Below are 16,370 nucleotides of genomic sequence, written 5' to 3' on the forward strand. Positions count from 1 at the left end.
CTGATGATGCTGTATCGCAGCTTGTTTCTTGCTGGACAAGATTACGTTTTCAGCGGTACCATGGTTATTTATATCCGTATTTTCTATTGCATGTTATTCCACTTTTTGTTCGACAGTATGATGATAAATCGTTGTTTTTTGCCTCTTTTTTTATGGTGTTTACAGAAAGGGTTAACTAGTGGGACAGTTTTATAGGTCGGGTCGTTACGGACGCGGCAATACTAAATATGTGTACTTTTATTTTTTTTATTTAGATAAAGAAATGTATTTATTGGAACAATATTTTTTTTTCTTTATTTAGGAATTTTTTCACAATTTTTTTTTACATATGTAAATATTTTTTTTAACTTTATAACATTGCCCCAGGTGGGGACATCATGTTATCTGTCATCTGACAGGCAGTGCTGCATGCTTGCAAGCACCTACTCTGTGCAGGCAAGCCACCTCCCTGCAGGACCCAGAAAGAGCTCCGCGGACATTTTGGATCTGGGGCCTGCAGAGAGGGAGCGGTAGGAGACCTTCGGAGCAACGCGATTATATCCGTGACCACTCCTGGTACATAGTGCCGGATGTCAGCTGTAATAATCAGCTGAAACCCGCAGCGATCAGCTACGCACCCCCTGTGAGTGCGGCTGATTGCCCATGAGGTACTATCCCGTCCCTGGCAAATAAGTCCCAGGTCACCTCGAAGGGATAGTACATCAAATGGGATTAAGGGGTTAAGCTGCTGATGCATCTTCAATATCAGACTTAAATTGATGAAAATGTCTGATAAATTTTCATGCATTTAGATTCATCACAATTTGGCAATGCTTTCGTAATCTTTTCTGCTTTTAACAGAAACGTTTAAAGTATTCAAATCAGTTTTTTTTAAATAAATAATTGCCTAATGTTTTTACTACTTATTTAATACAGTGGAGTTACTAATTAAATTGATGAAGAGAATTATTTGTGCAATCCTGTGAGATGCTATACATCTGATAAATAAATGTCTTCAATGAAATGGCAAGAAAGACAGAAAGAAGCATTGTCCCAAAAGAACATGCAAAAACATAAAGGTAAGAAAGTAACTGCAACTTTCAATAGTAATATAACAAGTAGTAAAGGAGTTGTCCAGGCCAAATCGATACTCTGTGGGACTGCAAACTTATGAATCCATCCAGGGCAAATGCTGCAGGAATTTGTCAGTTTCTGAGCCACATGACACGTACCAATGCCTGGGAAAAGCAGTACAATTAGCAGTGTTTCCAGATGCCGGATGCTGAATGAAGCTCTCATCATTGTCGCTTGGTCTCCCTGTGATCAGCAAGAATAGATGACGCTGATGGGAGTTGGAGTCAGTACCTGCAGTCTGTGTAGCATGTGTTTAATAAACAATGCTGCTGTGGCAAGTGGGGTAATAATTGTGGGGTTGATGTCAGCCGTTTCATGGCATCTGACATCAAACCCGGGGGTTAGTAATGGAGAGGTGTCTATAAGACACCCTAATTACTAACCCCATAGTCAAATTTAATAACGACAAAGTCCATTATTTAAAATAAAAACTCCCCGACCCGCTTTTACCCATGTATTCATTAAAAATAAAAATAAAAAAGCAACATTATACTCACCTTTCTTTTGATAATTTTTTAATGCCCATGTCCCATGACAATTCGGATGGTTTGACAAGTGGTCACATCAGTGATGCGACCTCTCACCATGCCAGTCGGAAAACAATCAGCTGAGCATGAGAAGCTCTACCTGTGACCGGCGGTACCCTTGATAATATCGCCGCCGGTCACACGCAGCCACATTCTCACTCTCGGCTCAGTGTGTTGTGAGAGGTCGCATCACAGATAATAAAAATATACCAGAAAAATTGCTGCAGCTTCTAAATGAAATGGTCGACTGTACTGAAATTTGCACTGTACATACTTAGGTTCACAATAACAAAAAGTATAATGAACTTCAGTGATAGCGTTAAGAAACATCCTCTCATAAGAAAATAATTTATTTTCAAATGGACCTGTCAGATACATTTACACATATTTTAATCATTCAAAAACCTCCTTGCTACACGGAACGTTTATATGACTAAGGAAAACCAATAAGATTAATAGTTATTTGTTAAATAATTCTGCATAGAACATTTGCTACATGATTAAAATGAATTGTAATAAATATATACTTTTTCTTTTATTGAATGTATTATTTATCTTTTATGGTTATTACAGAATATCACCTTTACATGTACTATAGTGATTGACAGAATGGAATATCGGTAAGAAAGCTTTTGAAAAGCTAACAGGAAGATGAATAAATCCAGCATTTCAGAAATCATTCTATTAGGTTTTTCTCTAAAAGAAGATTCGGCAATCTATCTATTTATATTCTTTTTTCTAATTTATATTTTATCCCTTGTGGCTAATGTGCTGATCATCATTCTTGTATATAGCAGCAAGCACCTTCATTGCCCAATGTACCTGCTTGTTGCTAATTTTTCATTCCTTGAGATCTGCTACACATCAGTTACAGTGCCCAAAATGCTTGCAGATTTAATTGGTCAGAGCCGGTCAATTTCCATAGCTGGTTGTATCACTCAATACCATTTTTTTTCTCTTTGTGCTGCAACTGAACATTTTCTCTTGGTTACTATGGCATATGACCGTTATGTGGCTATTTGCCATCCTCTCCGTTATGGCACCATCATGAATAATGCTTTCTGTGTACAGCTTATTGCAGCATGCTGGTCTATTAGTGCGTTGTCTCTTACAATCCCAGCAGTTTCTGTTGCCAACCTTCATTTTTGTGGTCCAAATACAATTGATCACTTTTTTTGTGAATTTAACCCTTTATTAAAACTTTCCTGCACGGATACCTACACTGCCCAATTTATTTTCAATTGTCTGGCCTGGATTATTATATTTGGTTGTTTAATTTGTATTGCAATCTCTTATATGAAGATTATCTCTACTGTTATTAAAATCCCTTCCAGCCATGGTAAAAGGAAAGCCTTCTCTACCTGCACGTCCCACTTCACTGTAGTTGGGATATTTTATGGTACAGTCATTTTCATATACCTCCGGCCAACAGTGAACGTTCCATTCCATCAAAATAAAGTGGTGTCTGTTTTTTACATAGTGGTGACTCCGATGTTAAATCCCATTATTTATAGCTTTAACAATAGATTACTAAGGAAAGCTGCTTACAAATTAATTGAACAAAGGTTATTGAAACTAGTGAGAAAAATGTATTAAAATAAAAAAATAAAATAGTTACAAATGCATGTCTCTTTTACTTAATATTTTTCTTAATTGCATTATATATTATACTACATACATTTAGCATAAAAGTTCAATGCGTTAGTTAGGAATTGCCTGAAAAGTAATGTAGCTGAGAAATTTAATGAATGAAAAAAAATCAATGACATACTTAGGTTTTAAATTCCTACAATGGACATTTATCACCTATTCAAAGGATATGAGAGAAATGATTCATAGTTGCTCTATGGGTGTTCTAAACCTCCTATTTATCTCTCATGGTGACCACAGTGTGAAGAGCTTTAAATTGGATGACAGTTGCTCCATTAAAGTCTGTGGAGACAGATGCGTATATTTCCATCAGCTCCAAAGACATTCATCTAATCAAAGAACTCTTCATCGTGGTCAACCTGTGAGTAGGAACAGTGGGCTCAATAACCCCATTCTATAAATTAGTTGGGATTCCAGCAGTGGGCCATCTGATTAGACATTCATCTCTTATCTTAGGTAAGACATAAATACTTGAAAAACCCAATAACAATAGTACGGAATCTCAGAGACATATAACCACCAAAACGAGAAACAGAGATCCCTAAAAAATAACTTTTAATAATACCATTAAAAAACTATATTTATCCAAGATATTAATAAAACAGTATTAAATGTACCTAATGGACCCTAGAATGAACTACAATGAATCCTACCTGGCAGTGGAGGTTGGCACCCTACTTTTCTGCGGTTGGCGCCCCCACTCCTCGACGGCTAACCCTTTAAGGCCCTATTAAGGACCTATAATAGAAGAAAGGCTAAATACGCCCTACTCTCAACACCTATACTAATCACCTGCCTGCCAGTGGAGGTTGGCACCCTAATTTACTGCGGTAGGCGCCCCCACTCAACGGCGGCTAGCCCTAGGGTCCCTAATAATCCCTAAGATTAAGGATAGACAAACAGATATTGTCCCACAAACACCGCGATACCCGTAGAAGAGAAAAAAAAACACAAAACGAGAAAATAAGATCCCAAAAATAGATAAATAATAAATTTGAAAATAACAAGAAATAACACTGTACTCTAATGCTATACCACAGAGGGTAAGCCAATAATGTTATAGTGGAAGCACTATGTTAGCCTCCAGGTAATATGATACTGCCCAAATACGGGTATGCTGGGTGCAGCAATATTAATGTCCACAAACAGAAACCCAGCACTCAACTGAGGAACCACTCTCGTGACATTATATATCAGTATTTGATGTAAAGATAACAAATAGTATGTGTCCATAAATATGGCACAATAACCATGACACAGAGTGGACAAAAAGACAACCTTCAAGGCAGCACCTGGGATCACAATCACCACTAGAAAATAAAGTGGCGAAAATTCATCAAAATATAACACATGAGAATTTAAGGACACAATCGTCCTAATAGTGCAGAAATAGACAATCAGGCTTAGATGTCACCAATATACTCATCTATTTGTTGTATTCTCATGGTTTGAACCCGGCTGCTGCCACAGAATCCAGAGCGGTACTATGTAGATGGACATAACCAGCATCTGTCAGATGGTCCCCAAGCAATGCCCGACGCGTTTCCCCCCCATAGGGAATGGCGGGGGTTCATCAGGGGTAATGCAGTCACATAAAAGATGAAGGTGCTGTAACGGCGGACGCCACTCACCAAGACCGCCTTTTTATACAAACACAGGGCGCACCTTGGAAGCGTCGGCCGGACTGTGCCGGAAATGACGCCGCCAGGACGCTCAGAATACAAGGCGTCGCATCATGTGAGCCCTGGCCACACAAACATGGAGGAGCGGCCAGAATACGACCACAGGAAAAATGGCCGACACTACCCGCGCATGCGCATACCAGCGCTCTGTTACATAAGAGCCACATGCATACGGTTACATAGAGATGATCAAGACCGCAGCGCAGGCGCACTTATAAACCCCAGCAGATGCTGGGCAATAACAGTGCACCACTGGAGGCCGATGTATTATGCTACACAGCGCCGCAAAATACTAACCCGGCCACTTAAAAATGGAGGAGCGGCCATAGAACCGGCCACAACATTATGGCCAAATTCAAATATGAATGCGCATAAGAGGCGCTCTGTATGAACAGCAACAGAGTACAAACGATTACATAATAATAGCGCATGCGTACTAGAGTACCCCAGCAAATGATAGGTAATATCAAAAGATGGGGGTTAACCATGTATTATGAGACCACAGCCGTGATCTATACATCCAATAAATGGTGAATGGCCATATGGACAAAACTACAACGAATAAATAAAGTCAAAATAGCAAAAGATAATAAGATAAGAGTTGATTAATACGACCCTAACAATACATAAAGTATAAATATACATGGCCATAAATAAATACAAAGACCCACCCTACATGGCTATATGAAACTAGCAAAAGACAACTGCTCATTAAGGCCCAGAGGGCTCACGGATTTAAGTAAATATGTCCACCTGGCCTCACGTTGTAGTATCCTTCTATCAAAATCACCGAGTCTGACCGTAGGAGTGATTACTTCAATGACCTTAAATGAAAGACACCCACTGTCACCTCCATGTTCAATGTTGACGTGTCTCGCTAATGGTGTATCTCTATTGTGTCTAATATCACCAAGGTGTTCACTCATGCGAATACGTAGTTCACGTTTGGTTTTACCAACATAGTCCCTGGGACAAGAACACGTGCAGAGATACACCAAGCCAGCAGTTCTACAATTGGCAAACTGTCTGATAGAAAATATCCTGCCTGTAGCCGAACTGCTGAAAGTTTTGGACACGTCAACGTATTTACAAAAAGAGCAATGCCCGCATTTGAAGGTACCTGTGGATCTATTGGCAAGCCATGTACTCTGTTTTTTAGGGGGGATAAAGTGACTATGAACGACACTGTCTTTGATAGATCTCCCCCTTCTATAAGTAATTGACAGATGGGAAGATACAAACTTGCCAATAACAGGGTCAGAATTAAGTATCCGCCAATGTCGCTTAAACACTTCATAGACCCTATTGGATTGGTCATCAAAAGTACCAATTAACCGTGTAATGGTTGAACCCTCAATTTCAGTCTTTGGTACCAACAAGGATGATCTATTAGATCTTAGAGCTACATGGTAAGCGGAGTCAACCACATCTTGTGGATAGCCCCTTACCCTAAAACGGTCCCTGAGTTCAAGCGACTTCCTCTCAAAATCATTTAGGGAGGAACAGTTCCTACGAAGTCGCAGGAACTGTCCTTTAGGGATACCCCTCTTTAGCGGAAAAGGGTGGTGGCTCTCCCATCTCAGCAAGCTATTTGTAGCTGTTGGTTTACGAAAAATAGTTGTGCTGAGAGAGCCATCTCCTTGTCTACAAATATTGACATCAAGAAAGTTTATGCTTTGTCCCCCGATCTCAAAAGTAAAAAATAAGCCTTCAATGGTAGTGTTGAGATATGCCACGAAGTCGGAGAAGGAACAAGCATCACCCCTCCAGAGGACCAGGATGTCATCGATAAATCGGCCCCAGTAAATGATCCTGGGGCTCCAGATCTCATCCTCATCTTTAAAAATCAATGTGTCCTCCCACCAGCCCAGGAGCAAATTAGCGTAGGTAGGAGCACAGGGGCTCCCCATCGCTGTGCCCCTGAGCTGGTGGTAGTACTTCCCGCCAAACAGGAAGTAGTTCCGCTGTAGCACAAAACCAAGAAGCTCCAAATGAAATGTGTTATGACGTCCACAATGAACGCCCCTGCTACTGATGTAATGTTCAATGGCCCCAAGACCATCCTTGTGTCGGATACTACTGTACAGTGCCTCCACATCAATGGAGGCGATGATGGTATCAGGTTCAACCATGACCCCCTCCAACTTAGTTAGTAAATCACTCGTGTCCCTTATATAGGATGTCAGGGCCGTGACAAAAGGTCTTAAAAGTCTATCTAAGTAGATGCTCGAGTTTTGGGACAAAGCATCTACCCCTGATACTATAGGCCGGCCCTTCAGGGGATTGTACCCCTTATGGATTTTAGGTAAAGCATAGAAGGTTGATACCATAGGGAACTTAGGTAAAAGAAAACTGAATTCACTTTTAGATATAAGTTTAGACTCAAAAGCCCGTGTCAGCAGCCTAGATAGTTCAGCAGTATAGTCAGCCGTCGGGTCGCCCTTTAATATCTCATAAGATGATACATCAGATAAAATAGACATGCACATTTTAGTATAATTCTCGTAATTCATAATGACCGTATTACCACCTTTGTCGGAAGGCTTAATGACTAAAAATGTATTGTTCTTAAGGTCATTCAGAGATCTCCTCTCTGAAGAGGTCAAATTGGGATGAGTTGGATCCAAGCTCGAAATGATACTATTGATCTCATCCGTTACCAATTTTTGGAACACATCAATGCTACCGAAATCACAGGATGGTGGCATTCTACTGCTGGTTGGTTTGAGATCCGAGAAGGGGCCCTCACCCGCGACTCTGCTGCCTTCCTCACTAAGCTCCGTAAGGATATCAAGATCACTTAGGTCCTCAACTGAGATACCCAGTTGTTGACACTTTTGTAAGTCATTTTTGTAGAAGAAATTCTTCCACCTAAGCTTCCTAGTGAAGAGATTAAGGTCCTTGATCCAAGTAAACGGATCAAAACGCATAGTTGGAACAAAGGTGGCTGATAGGGTTTCGGTTTCATAGATGGTACATAAACCCCCCCCCCGGTCCTCTAAAAAAGAAGAGGAAGACGAGGAGGTAGAGGGTTGATAACCCCTGTCCGATCCATAATTTTGCCATCTCCGTCCACCCCTTCGACCACGATTCTTTGGTCTAGAAAACTGTTTGGACAATGCCCCCCTTGGTGCTGAATCTATGTCCGAAGAGTCAATGTCAGAGGAGGAGATATCCACCCTCGTTGCTGTAGTAACCTGTAAGGAGGGATAGGCCCTCTTCTCCTTGAACTCTGAACAATCCTTCACAAAGCGTTTATGCTTCCTCTCCTTAATTTCTAGATGGAATTTTTCAACAGAGTTTTTGAGGGATTCCTCCTTATTGATAAATTCAGGGTCACTCTTAAACTTCAGGATATTCTCCACAAGTTCTTTTAACTTAGTTGAAGAGTTTTCTAGAGTCTTTTTCTCTTCCTCTAAAAGAATGTGCATAAACCTCAATGATGAGGCCACTGACTCTTCTTCCCACTTAGCTAGTAGTATGGGGGACACGCATCTAGGGGCTGGTAACAAGTGTATTCTAAGACCACGTGGTACAATTTTATGTTTCACATAGTTGTCCAAGGACTGGACCTCCCACCATGACTTTATATTGTGAAGGAACAAATTATGAAAGATTCTCCATTTTGTGCTTTGACTCCATTTTGTTTTTGGTTAAAGATAAATTCTGTTATTTACTTAGGTAGAAGGTTACAGCTGCTATGAACTAACTGTCCTGTTTCTCACGAAGATAATATTTTGTTATTCAGCTAGTCTATGGTTCATAATTGGTATAAAGACCTTGAGTATTCTAACTCAAGTGAGCCAGATAAGAGACTCGTGGGGGTATCGCTATACAAGACTGAGGCATCTGTTAATATGTTTTTCTATGCCAAAAAGACATGACCATATCTGTAGTTCCCATTTTTCCTGTATCCTCATGGGTTAAGTTTTTCCTGTATTCTTATAGGTTAAGAACTGTGAACGTGTTCTTATGCTGATTGGTTGAAGTATAATTTCTATGACTATGAAAAGTCAGACAATAAAACGGGGGCCCAGAGATCTGCTCAATCCCCCACACAGAGGCACGAGTCTCCATCTGGTCATTTTCAGTTGCCGGCAACGCCCTGTAGATTAATCTGGAAATCACTGAGTCAACCGTGAAGGATCACTTTAGATCCTCCCTCAACAGCTTGGTGCCCGGAAACGTGGGGCCCCAACCAGGAACGCCTCTGCCCCCCGGAGGACAACCAGACAAAGGACCCTCGGAGCGGACACGGGCACTGGAAAATTGGGACTGATCATCCCCCACAACAACCACGGTAAGTTGGCAGTTATACTGTCCAGACTGACCGTTTGGTGTGGTTTTCCTGTGTTTGTTGCTGCAAAGAGGATCTGAGGTTTGTCCCCGATGGTGGGTGATTTTTGGGTGGAATCACATAGAGGTGTAGTTCCGTTGGGAGCCCAGTGCTCGAACCATACCTCATAAGGGACGGACACCCCGGATTGACCAGTGATGTAATTCTCTTTATAGTCAAAATATCCTGAATTCCTGATCATTGTTAGAATCAGGCGCGGTGAGGTGATCGAAGATTGGGTAGGATACGTAACTCAGGAATATATAGAAGTATACAATATATATATATATCCAGAGGTATTCGGAGGGAAGTTTAAGACTCCCTCCTCCTTTCACTGAGTACCGCGTTTTTGGGTTGTCCCAGTGGGGGACAGAGAGACCCAGTGGAACAAACCGTAAAGGCCTCTCAGTATTGTGCACAACTAGGTAAGGATATTTAGCTCTAAAGGAGAATCATGTTTCCATGGAAGTAAGAGAAGACTTTGAATTTGTGTGTTGAATCTGATACTGTTAACCCAAAGATGAGGAAAATATTCTCAATGATTGGTTTTTCTAAGGTGTTCTGGCATATGAATTGTGCGATGAAGGTTTTGTAGAAATTAATTAAGTCTGAGAACTGCTGCATTCTGTTTCTGTGTATAGATTTCCAAAATATCCGATGGGAGGGGTCAAACAGCTGCGCTATTGCTTTCTTTTGTGTTGAGGAATGCTGTGATGTTCTTATCAGTTCTGTGTTTCTGGTATGGAGGGGGCGAGTCGCTGCGTCCTCTCGGAATGTTCTATCCTTGTGTTGTGTAGTATGTGCAATAGTACAATGTTGTATTGAATTAGAAAGAAATATCGTAAGTTCAAGTTGGAATTTGAAAGTGAAAGAATTGTGCCTATTTTAGAAGAAAACATGTAAGAGATTGTTTGGTTATCAGTGTAAGTAATTGAAAGATTGGTAAAAGATTCACCTGCTTCAAGTTGAGTGGTTGATATATAGCAAATTAAGGATTAACAGAGAAAGTGAATTCGGATCTGTTTTTGTTACGTTGAAAAAAAAAAAAAAAGGAAAGTTGTCTATTACTATGACAAAAAAAAAAAACAACTGGATGTTTGTGGTGCAGGAAGGAACTGAGAAAGTGACTGAGATTAATGTGTTGGGAAAGCAAACAATAAGAAATTTGGTACAGGGGGCTCCCTGTTAGGTAATATGGTCCCTCCCCAGGAAATTAATTCTCTTGTCCCGACTGTAAGCTCTGTGCCCCTTAACCCCAAGGCACCAATATATTCTAGACTGCCGAGAAGTTCTATGGGTGTCTTATGGTAGTGTTTAAAGATCTGGGGTTTTCACTGTATAATAAAGCCCATTCACACGTTTTTGTGGTAGCTTTGATGTCCGAGTTTTAAATCTGAATTGAAAGAGGCAATAATGTCAGTTAGACCTGACATCGAGAATTCCACTCCGGACGATGCATTAAAAGTAGTACAAAGTTTCCAGAAGAACTTAACCCATTCTGTATCAGCAGCTGCAGCGATCTTTACTCGTTCTCTAGATCCCCCATCCCCCCCCCGCCCCAGCTGCAAGGACACAGCTCCCAGCTCGGTTCCTTATCAGTGGCCCAAGCAGAAGATTTCAGCTCCAGCCCCCCCTCCCTTACACAAATCCAGTCTTACGCTTCAATATCTATTTTAACCCTGTGTCTGGAAATCTCCCTCGCCATGTTAATTCTCAGACAAAGACAATATGATGGATGTATAAGTGCACCTGAGCAGACCTAGAGAGTTGGTGAGCCAAGATGATGGTCAAATGGTATTTATGTTATATAACCCCTATGCAGATGAGTATAATGAGATGTGTATCTTACATGCCCTTCCCACGGTTATGATGGCCCTGATAGGCCCAGATTCACCCCAATAATACCTGTAAAACCAGTAAAAGTGTTTCTCAAACCTGGTGCCCCCTTTTCCCAAAGTCCATCAGTACCCTTTGAAACATGATCAGGAGCGGGGCCTCAAGGGGCAAATACAAACGTTACTCGATAATGGTGCCCTGGTACCCTGTGTTTCTCCATGTAACACGCCCTTGTTTCCCGTTAAGAAAAAGACCCCACCCGGCCAACCCCCTGCCGGTACACAGACCTACGGGCAGTTAATGCAGCTACTGTTCTAGAAACTCCGGTGGTGCCTAATCCATATACTCTTGTCCCAGATATCTCAGGATGCTGCTTGGTTCACAGTCATCGACCTCGCCAATGCCTTCTTCAGCATTCCATTACACCCAGATTGCCAGTTTCTGTTTGCATTCACTTATCAGGGACGACAATTGATGTGGACAGTTATGTCACAAGGGGCCCAAAACAGTCCCAATCAGTTTGCAAAAAAATATGAGCGAGTGTCTCTTACCCTGGCAGTTAGAATATCCCTATGTCACGTTGCTTCAGTATGTGGGTAATCTTTTCTTGTGTGCACGAACAGAGCAGGAAGCCATTGTTGCCATTGTTAGCCTCCTCAAGTATCTGGCAGATCTGAACTGTCGGGTTTCGACCTCGAAACTTCGGTTCTGCCTTGGTCAAGTGATATTTTTGGGTCACTGTCTCCTTCAGGGTGCCAGACACCTCACAGAAGAAAGGAAAATAGCCGTCAGCTACAAAGGATGAGACTGAGCTCCAGCGTTTTCTTGGACTATGTACTTATTGTTGTCAGTGAATACCGGACGCATCCCGCATAATGCAACCTCTCTACAAGGCCCTGAAAGACTGTTCAAGATATGGTGATGATTTTGGCAGATTCCACACTGGATACGCTGTTACTACTGAAGACACTGTAGTGCACGGAGCTGCACTCCCTCCCTCCCTCCCTGTCAGGACAAGAAGCAGAACTTCAGGATCTGTCTACTGCATGTGTTCTGGCCAAAGACAGGCGAGCTAATATATACGGACTCACAGTATGCATTTGGTATTGCTCATGATTTTGGAGCCCTATGGACCAATCGAGGGTTTGTTACTACCGCCGGGACTCAGTGAAGAATGTTGAAGCTGTTAAAGCCCTCATGGACTCAATCAAATTACCTACCCAGGTGGCCATTATCAAAGTTAAGGAGCATGGTACTATGGAACAGGCCACAGACTGTTGGTAACACCTTTGCGGATATGCAAGCAAAAGCCGCTGCTCTCCTACCCGTTGAACTGACCATACCAGCTATGGTGACCACACGCTCTCAGCGTAAACAGTTACAAGAAACACTGACTCTACAGGAACCTGATTATCTATGCCAGACTGAGGTTTTCTGCCGGACCCCGCGAGACCGCTTAATGACGATGCAGAGAATGTCTCCAAAGGAAGAAGTGAAGCAGTGGAAAGCTGATGGAGCACGTATGGACAATGGTCACTGGAAAAAGGACCAACTTGTGTGTCTCCCTAAGCGGATGTACCCTGCTATTGCCACGTGGGCGCATGGGCCCACACATCGAGGTATCTGTCAGACCTGCAATCCCGGTCAACTTCAACGTGTACCCCCAAAGCATCTTGCTAAGCCCGACTATCCTTTCCAAAGGCTCCAGGTGGACCACATCACGTTGCCTAAGTCTGAAGGTATGAATATTGTCTGGTGGCTGTCGATATGTTCTCCAATTGGCCAGAAGCATTCCCCGTTACCAACGTGACTGCAAAGACCACAGCAAAGAAACTGGTGATGGAAGTTATATGCAGATATGGTGTTCCAGAAGTTGTTGAAAGTGACCAAGGCCCGGACTTTTCTTTTCATGTGTATCAGGAGGTTCTGACAATGCTTGGATCCACTGTAGCCCTCCATACTCCGTACCATCCACAATCTAGTAGGAGAGTTAAGAGGCTGAACGGCACACTGAAGGGACAATTGACCAAAATTATGCAGGAGACTGCGGCTCCATGGCCAGGGTTCTTATATATTCGTATTACCCCTATTGCAAAACATGGCCTGTCCCCATATGAGATATTGTTTGGTGCTAGGTTCTCAGTTGTAAATTTTCAGTCTCAGTAGTTGTCAGAAGAAACTGACCCTGCTGTTCAATATGTTATTCAGTTTAGTAAAAATGTTGCTAACACCCATGTTTTAGTTTCTTCTTCCCTTCCAGATTCAGCAGAAACCGATATTGGTTATAATTTGAAGCCTGGTGGTTTTATGGTCGTGAAAATCTATGTCAGAAAACACGGACTAGAACCCTTGTATGATGGTCCCTACCAAGTCCTCCTCATTATTCCTATGTCAGTAAAGCTGGAAGGAAGGCCGACGTGGATCCACGTATCGCACTGCAAGCTGGTCAAACAGACTAGTAGCAAATAAGGGGACATAATGTTTTAGTTTTTCGTATTTCCATATAATAATATTGGTAACCACATGGGACAGTCTAAATTCCTCAATATCCTTGAATAATAAGTTTGTACAATATCATAAAAGATTAGTAGTACAGATGGGTATAGCCAATAAAATTGTCAGTTATACAGATGTGGGATAAATTGGTTAGGGCCACAGATTATCCAGATGATCAAATTTGGGATATATTGGATATACTTAATACTACTGCCTGTGTTATGAATCTGTTGAAGGGTTTAAAGCCCACTGATTGCTCAGATTATGTCCCACTAATTCATGAAGCACCTAAACTAAAGGTCCCAGGAGGGATAACCGTATTAGCTGATAATTATACCTGCTATAATTCCCACGACACTACAGGTACACCAGTAGGGGTCTTCGAGACAGGTTTCTGTAAAGAGAACAATTCCCTGGATACTGACTTGCTAGCTAATCATATACAGTATATGTACGATATTTATTGGTTATGTGGAGATGGTAAGCTCCGTCCTAGGTTGCCTAATGCCTGGACAGGTCAATGCACCCTTGTTAAACTAGCTATGCAGTTCAAGATTTTACCTTGGGATCCGGAGACACCTGATGAATATACCAGAAAGAGGAAAAGTCTCGATCAGCTCCATATGAGTTATGAAGAAAATCCATTGGTATATGTCGATGGCATTGGAGTGCCAAGGGGGGTGCCTGACCAATTTAAAGCCCAGAACTAGATCTATGATCTATGCTAGCTTTGCTTTATTAATCCACAAGTGCAGATTAATAAAAATGTTGATGGGATCAATTACATATATTACAGTGAACAAAGGTTTGTCAATTTTACCTGTGATGCTTTCCAAGGTATAGTTGAGGAATTAGGCCCTAACACTAGAATGACCCTCCAAAACCGACTAGCCCTTGATATGATCTTAGCTGAGGAAGGAGGAGTCTGTGGGATGGTGGGAGAGGAATGTTGTACCTATATCCCTCAGAACTATGGGGTAAATGGAAAGACCATGACAGCCCTTAAAAAGATAAATGGGTTAGCAGCAGAATTAGAATCTAATGCAGGAGTAGACACATCTTTCTTTTCCGGCTGGTTGGGTGGGCTCAAAGGATTCTTTCAACAAGCTTGTCTGGTACTGATTGCCCTTCTTGTAGTTGGATCGATAATCCTCTGTTGTGTTATTCCCCTGTATAAAAAGGTTATCACTGACGCAACTCCGACTGGCACCTTCCTCAACCAAGAAGTAGACTCACCAGAGTACGATGGCACTGATCCAGGGGAGATCCCTAAGAAATTCTGCACTAAGACAACTAATGATGAAACCAAAAGCGTTGCCACCCCTGCTCTTCTCTACACCGATTTCACAAAGTTACCAGATGAAGATGTTGAAGCCAAGCGCATGGCTATCTTCAAAAGATCCCAACTACTGTTATCAATAATTGTTATTCGTAAATTCTAGTATACAGGGGGGACGGGTACGCCGCAACAGCCATGGCTGGTAACATGGCACCAGTCATGTGAAGACCAGTACCCCTCGAGCTCATAGCTTGGGATAGTACCTCTGATGCTGGACATTAATTAACAAAATTTATCTAGGGGGGAATGTGAAGGAACAAATTATGAAAGATTCTCCATTTTGTGCTTTGACTCCATTTTGTTTTTGGTTAAAGATAAATTCTGTTATTTACTTAGGTAGAAGGTTACAGCTGCTATGAACTAACTGTCCTGTTTCTCACGAAGATAATATTTTGTTATTCAGCTAGTCTATGGTTCATAATTGGTATAAAGACCTTGAGTATTCTAACTCAAGTGAGCCAGATAAGAGACTCGTGGGGGTATCGCTATACAAGACTGAGGCATCTGTTAATATGTTTTTCTATGCCAAAAAGACATGACCATATCTGTAGTTCCCATTTTTCCTGTATCCTCATGGGTTAAGTTTTTCCTGTATTCTTATAGGTTAAGAACTGTGAACGTGTTCTTATGCTGATTGGTTGAAGTATAATTTCTATGACTATGAAAAGTCAGACAATAAAACGGGGGCCCAGAGATCTGCTCAATCCCCCACACAGAGGCACGAGTCTCCGTCTGGTCATTTTCAGTTGCCAGCAACGCCCTGTAGATTAATCTGGAAATCACTGAGTCAACCGTGAAGGATCACTTTAGATCCTCTCTCAACAATATTATTCTTATATGCTGCCAAAAGATCTGCAAACAGTGACCTCAGAGTTGGGGTGGATGAAGAGCCACTCTGACCCTCAATGTCAGAAAATACTTCCCTAGCATCATCAAGCCATCTTTTATTGTCCAGTGGTCCTGAAAGAAAACTGGCCATCACAGAAAAACTTGAAAAACCCAATAACAATAGTACGGAATCTCAGAGACATATAACCACCAAAACGAGAAACAGAGATCCCTAAAAAATAACTTTTAATAATACCATTAAAAAACTATATTTATCCAAGATATTAATAAAACAGTATTAATTGTACCTAATGGACCCTAGAATGAACTACAATGAGTCCTACCTGGCAGTGGAGGTTGGCACCCTACTTTTCTGCGGTTGGCGCCCCCACTCCTCGACGGCTAACCCTTTAAGGCCCTATTAAGGACCTATAATAGAAGAAAGGCTAAATACGCCCTACTCTCAACACCTATACTAATCACCTGCCTGCCAGTGGAGGTTGGCACCCTAATTTACTGCGGTAGGCGCCCCCACTCAACGGCGGCTAGCCCTAGGGTCCCTA

General features: G+C 41.8%; 1 protein-coding gene across 1 annotated transcript; it reads left to right on the forward strand.

The window, feature by feature from the left end:
* Nucleotides 1-2,291: 2,291 nt before the first annotated feature.
* Nucleotides 2,292-3,236, forward strand: LOC138664051 (olfactory receptor 1G1-like). The gene has a single exon (XM_069750504.1). The coding sequence runs from the start codon at nucleotides 2,292-2,294 to the stop codon at nucleotides 3,234-3,236; it is 945 nt and encodes a 314-aa protein (XP_069606605.1).
* The last annotated feature ends 13,134 nt before the right edge of the window (nucleotides 3,237-16,370 follow it).

Source organism: Ranitomeya imitator, chromosome 1 (genome assembly GCF_032444005.1).
Source record: "Ranitomeya imitator isolate aRanImi1 chromosome 1, aRanImi1.pri, whole genome shotgun sequence".
Taxonomy (NCBI): Eukaryota; Metazoa; Chordata; class Amphibia; order Anura; family Dendrobatidae; genus Ranitomeya; species Ranitomeya imitator.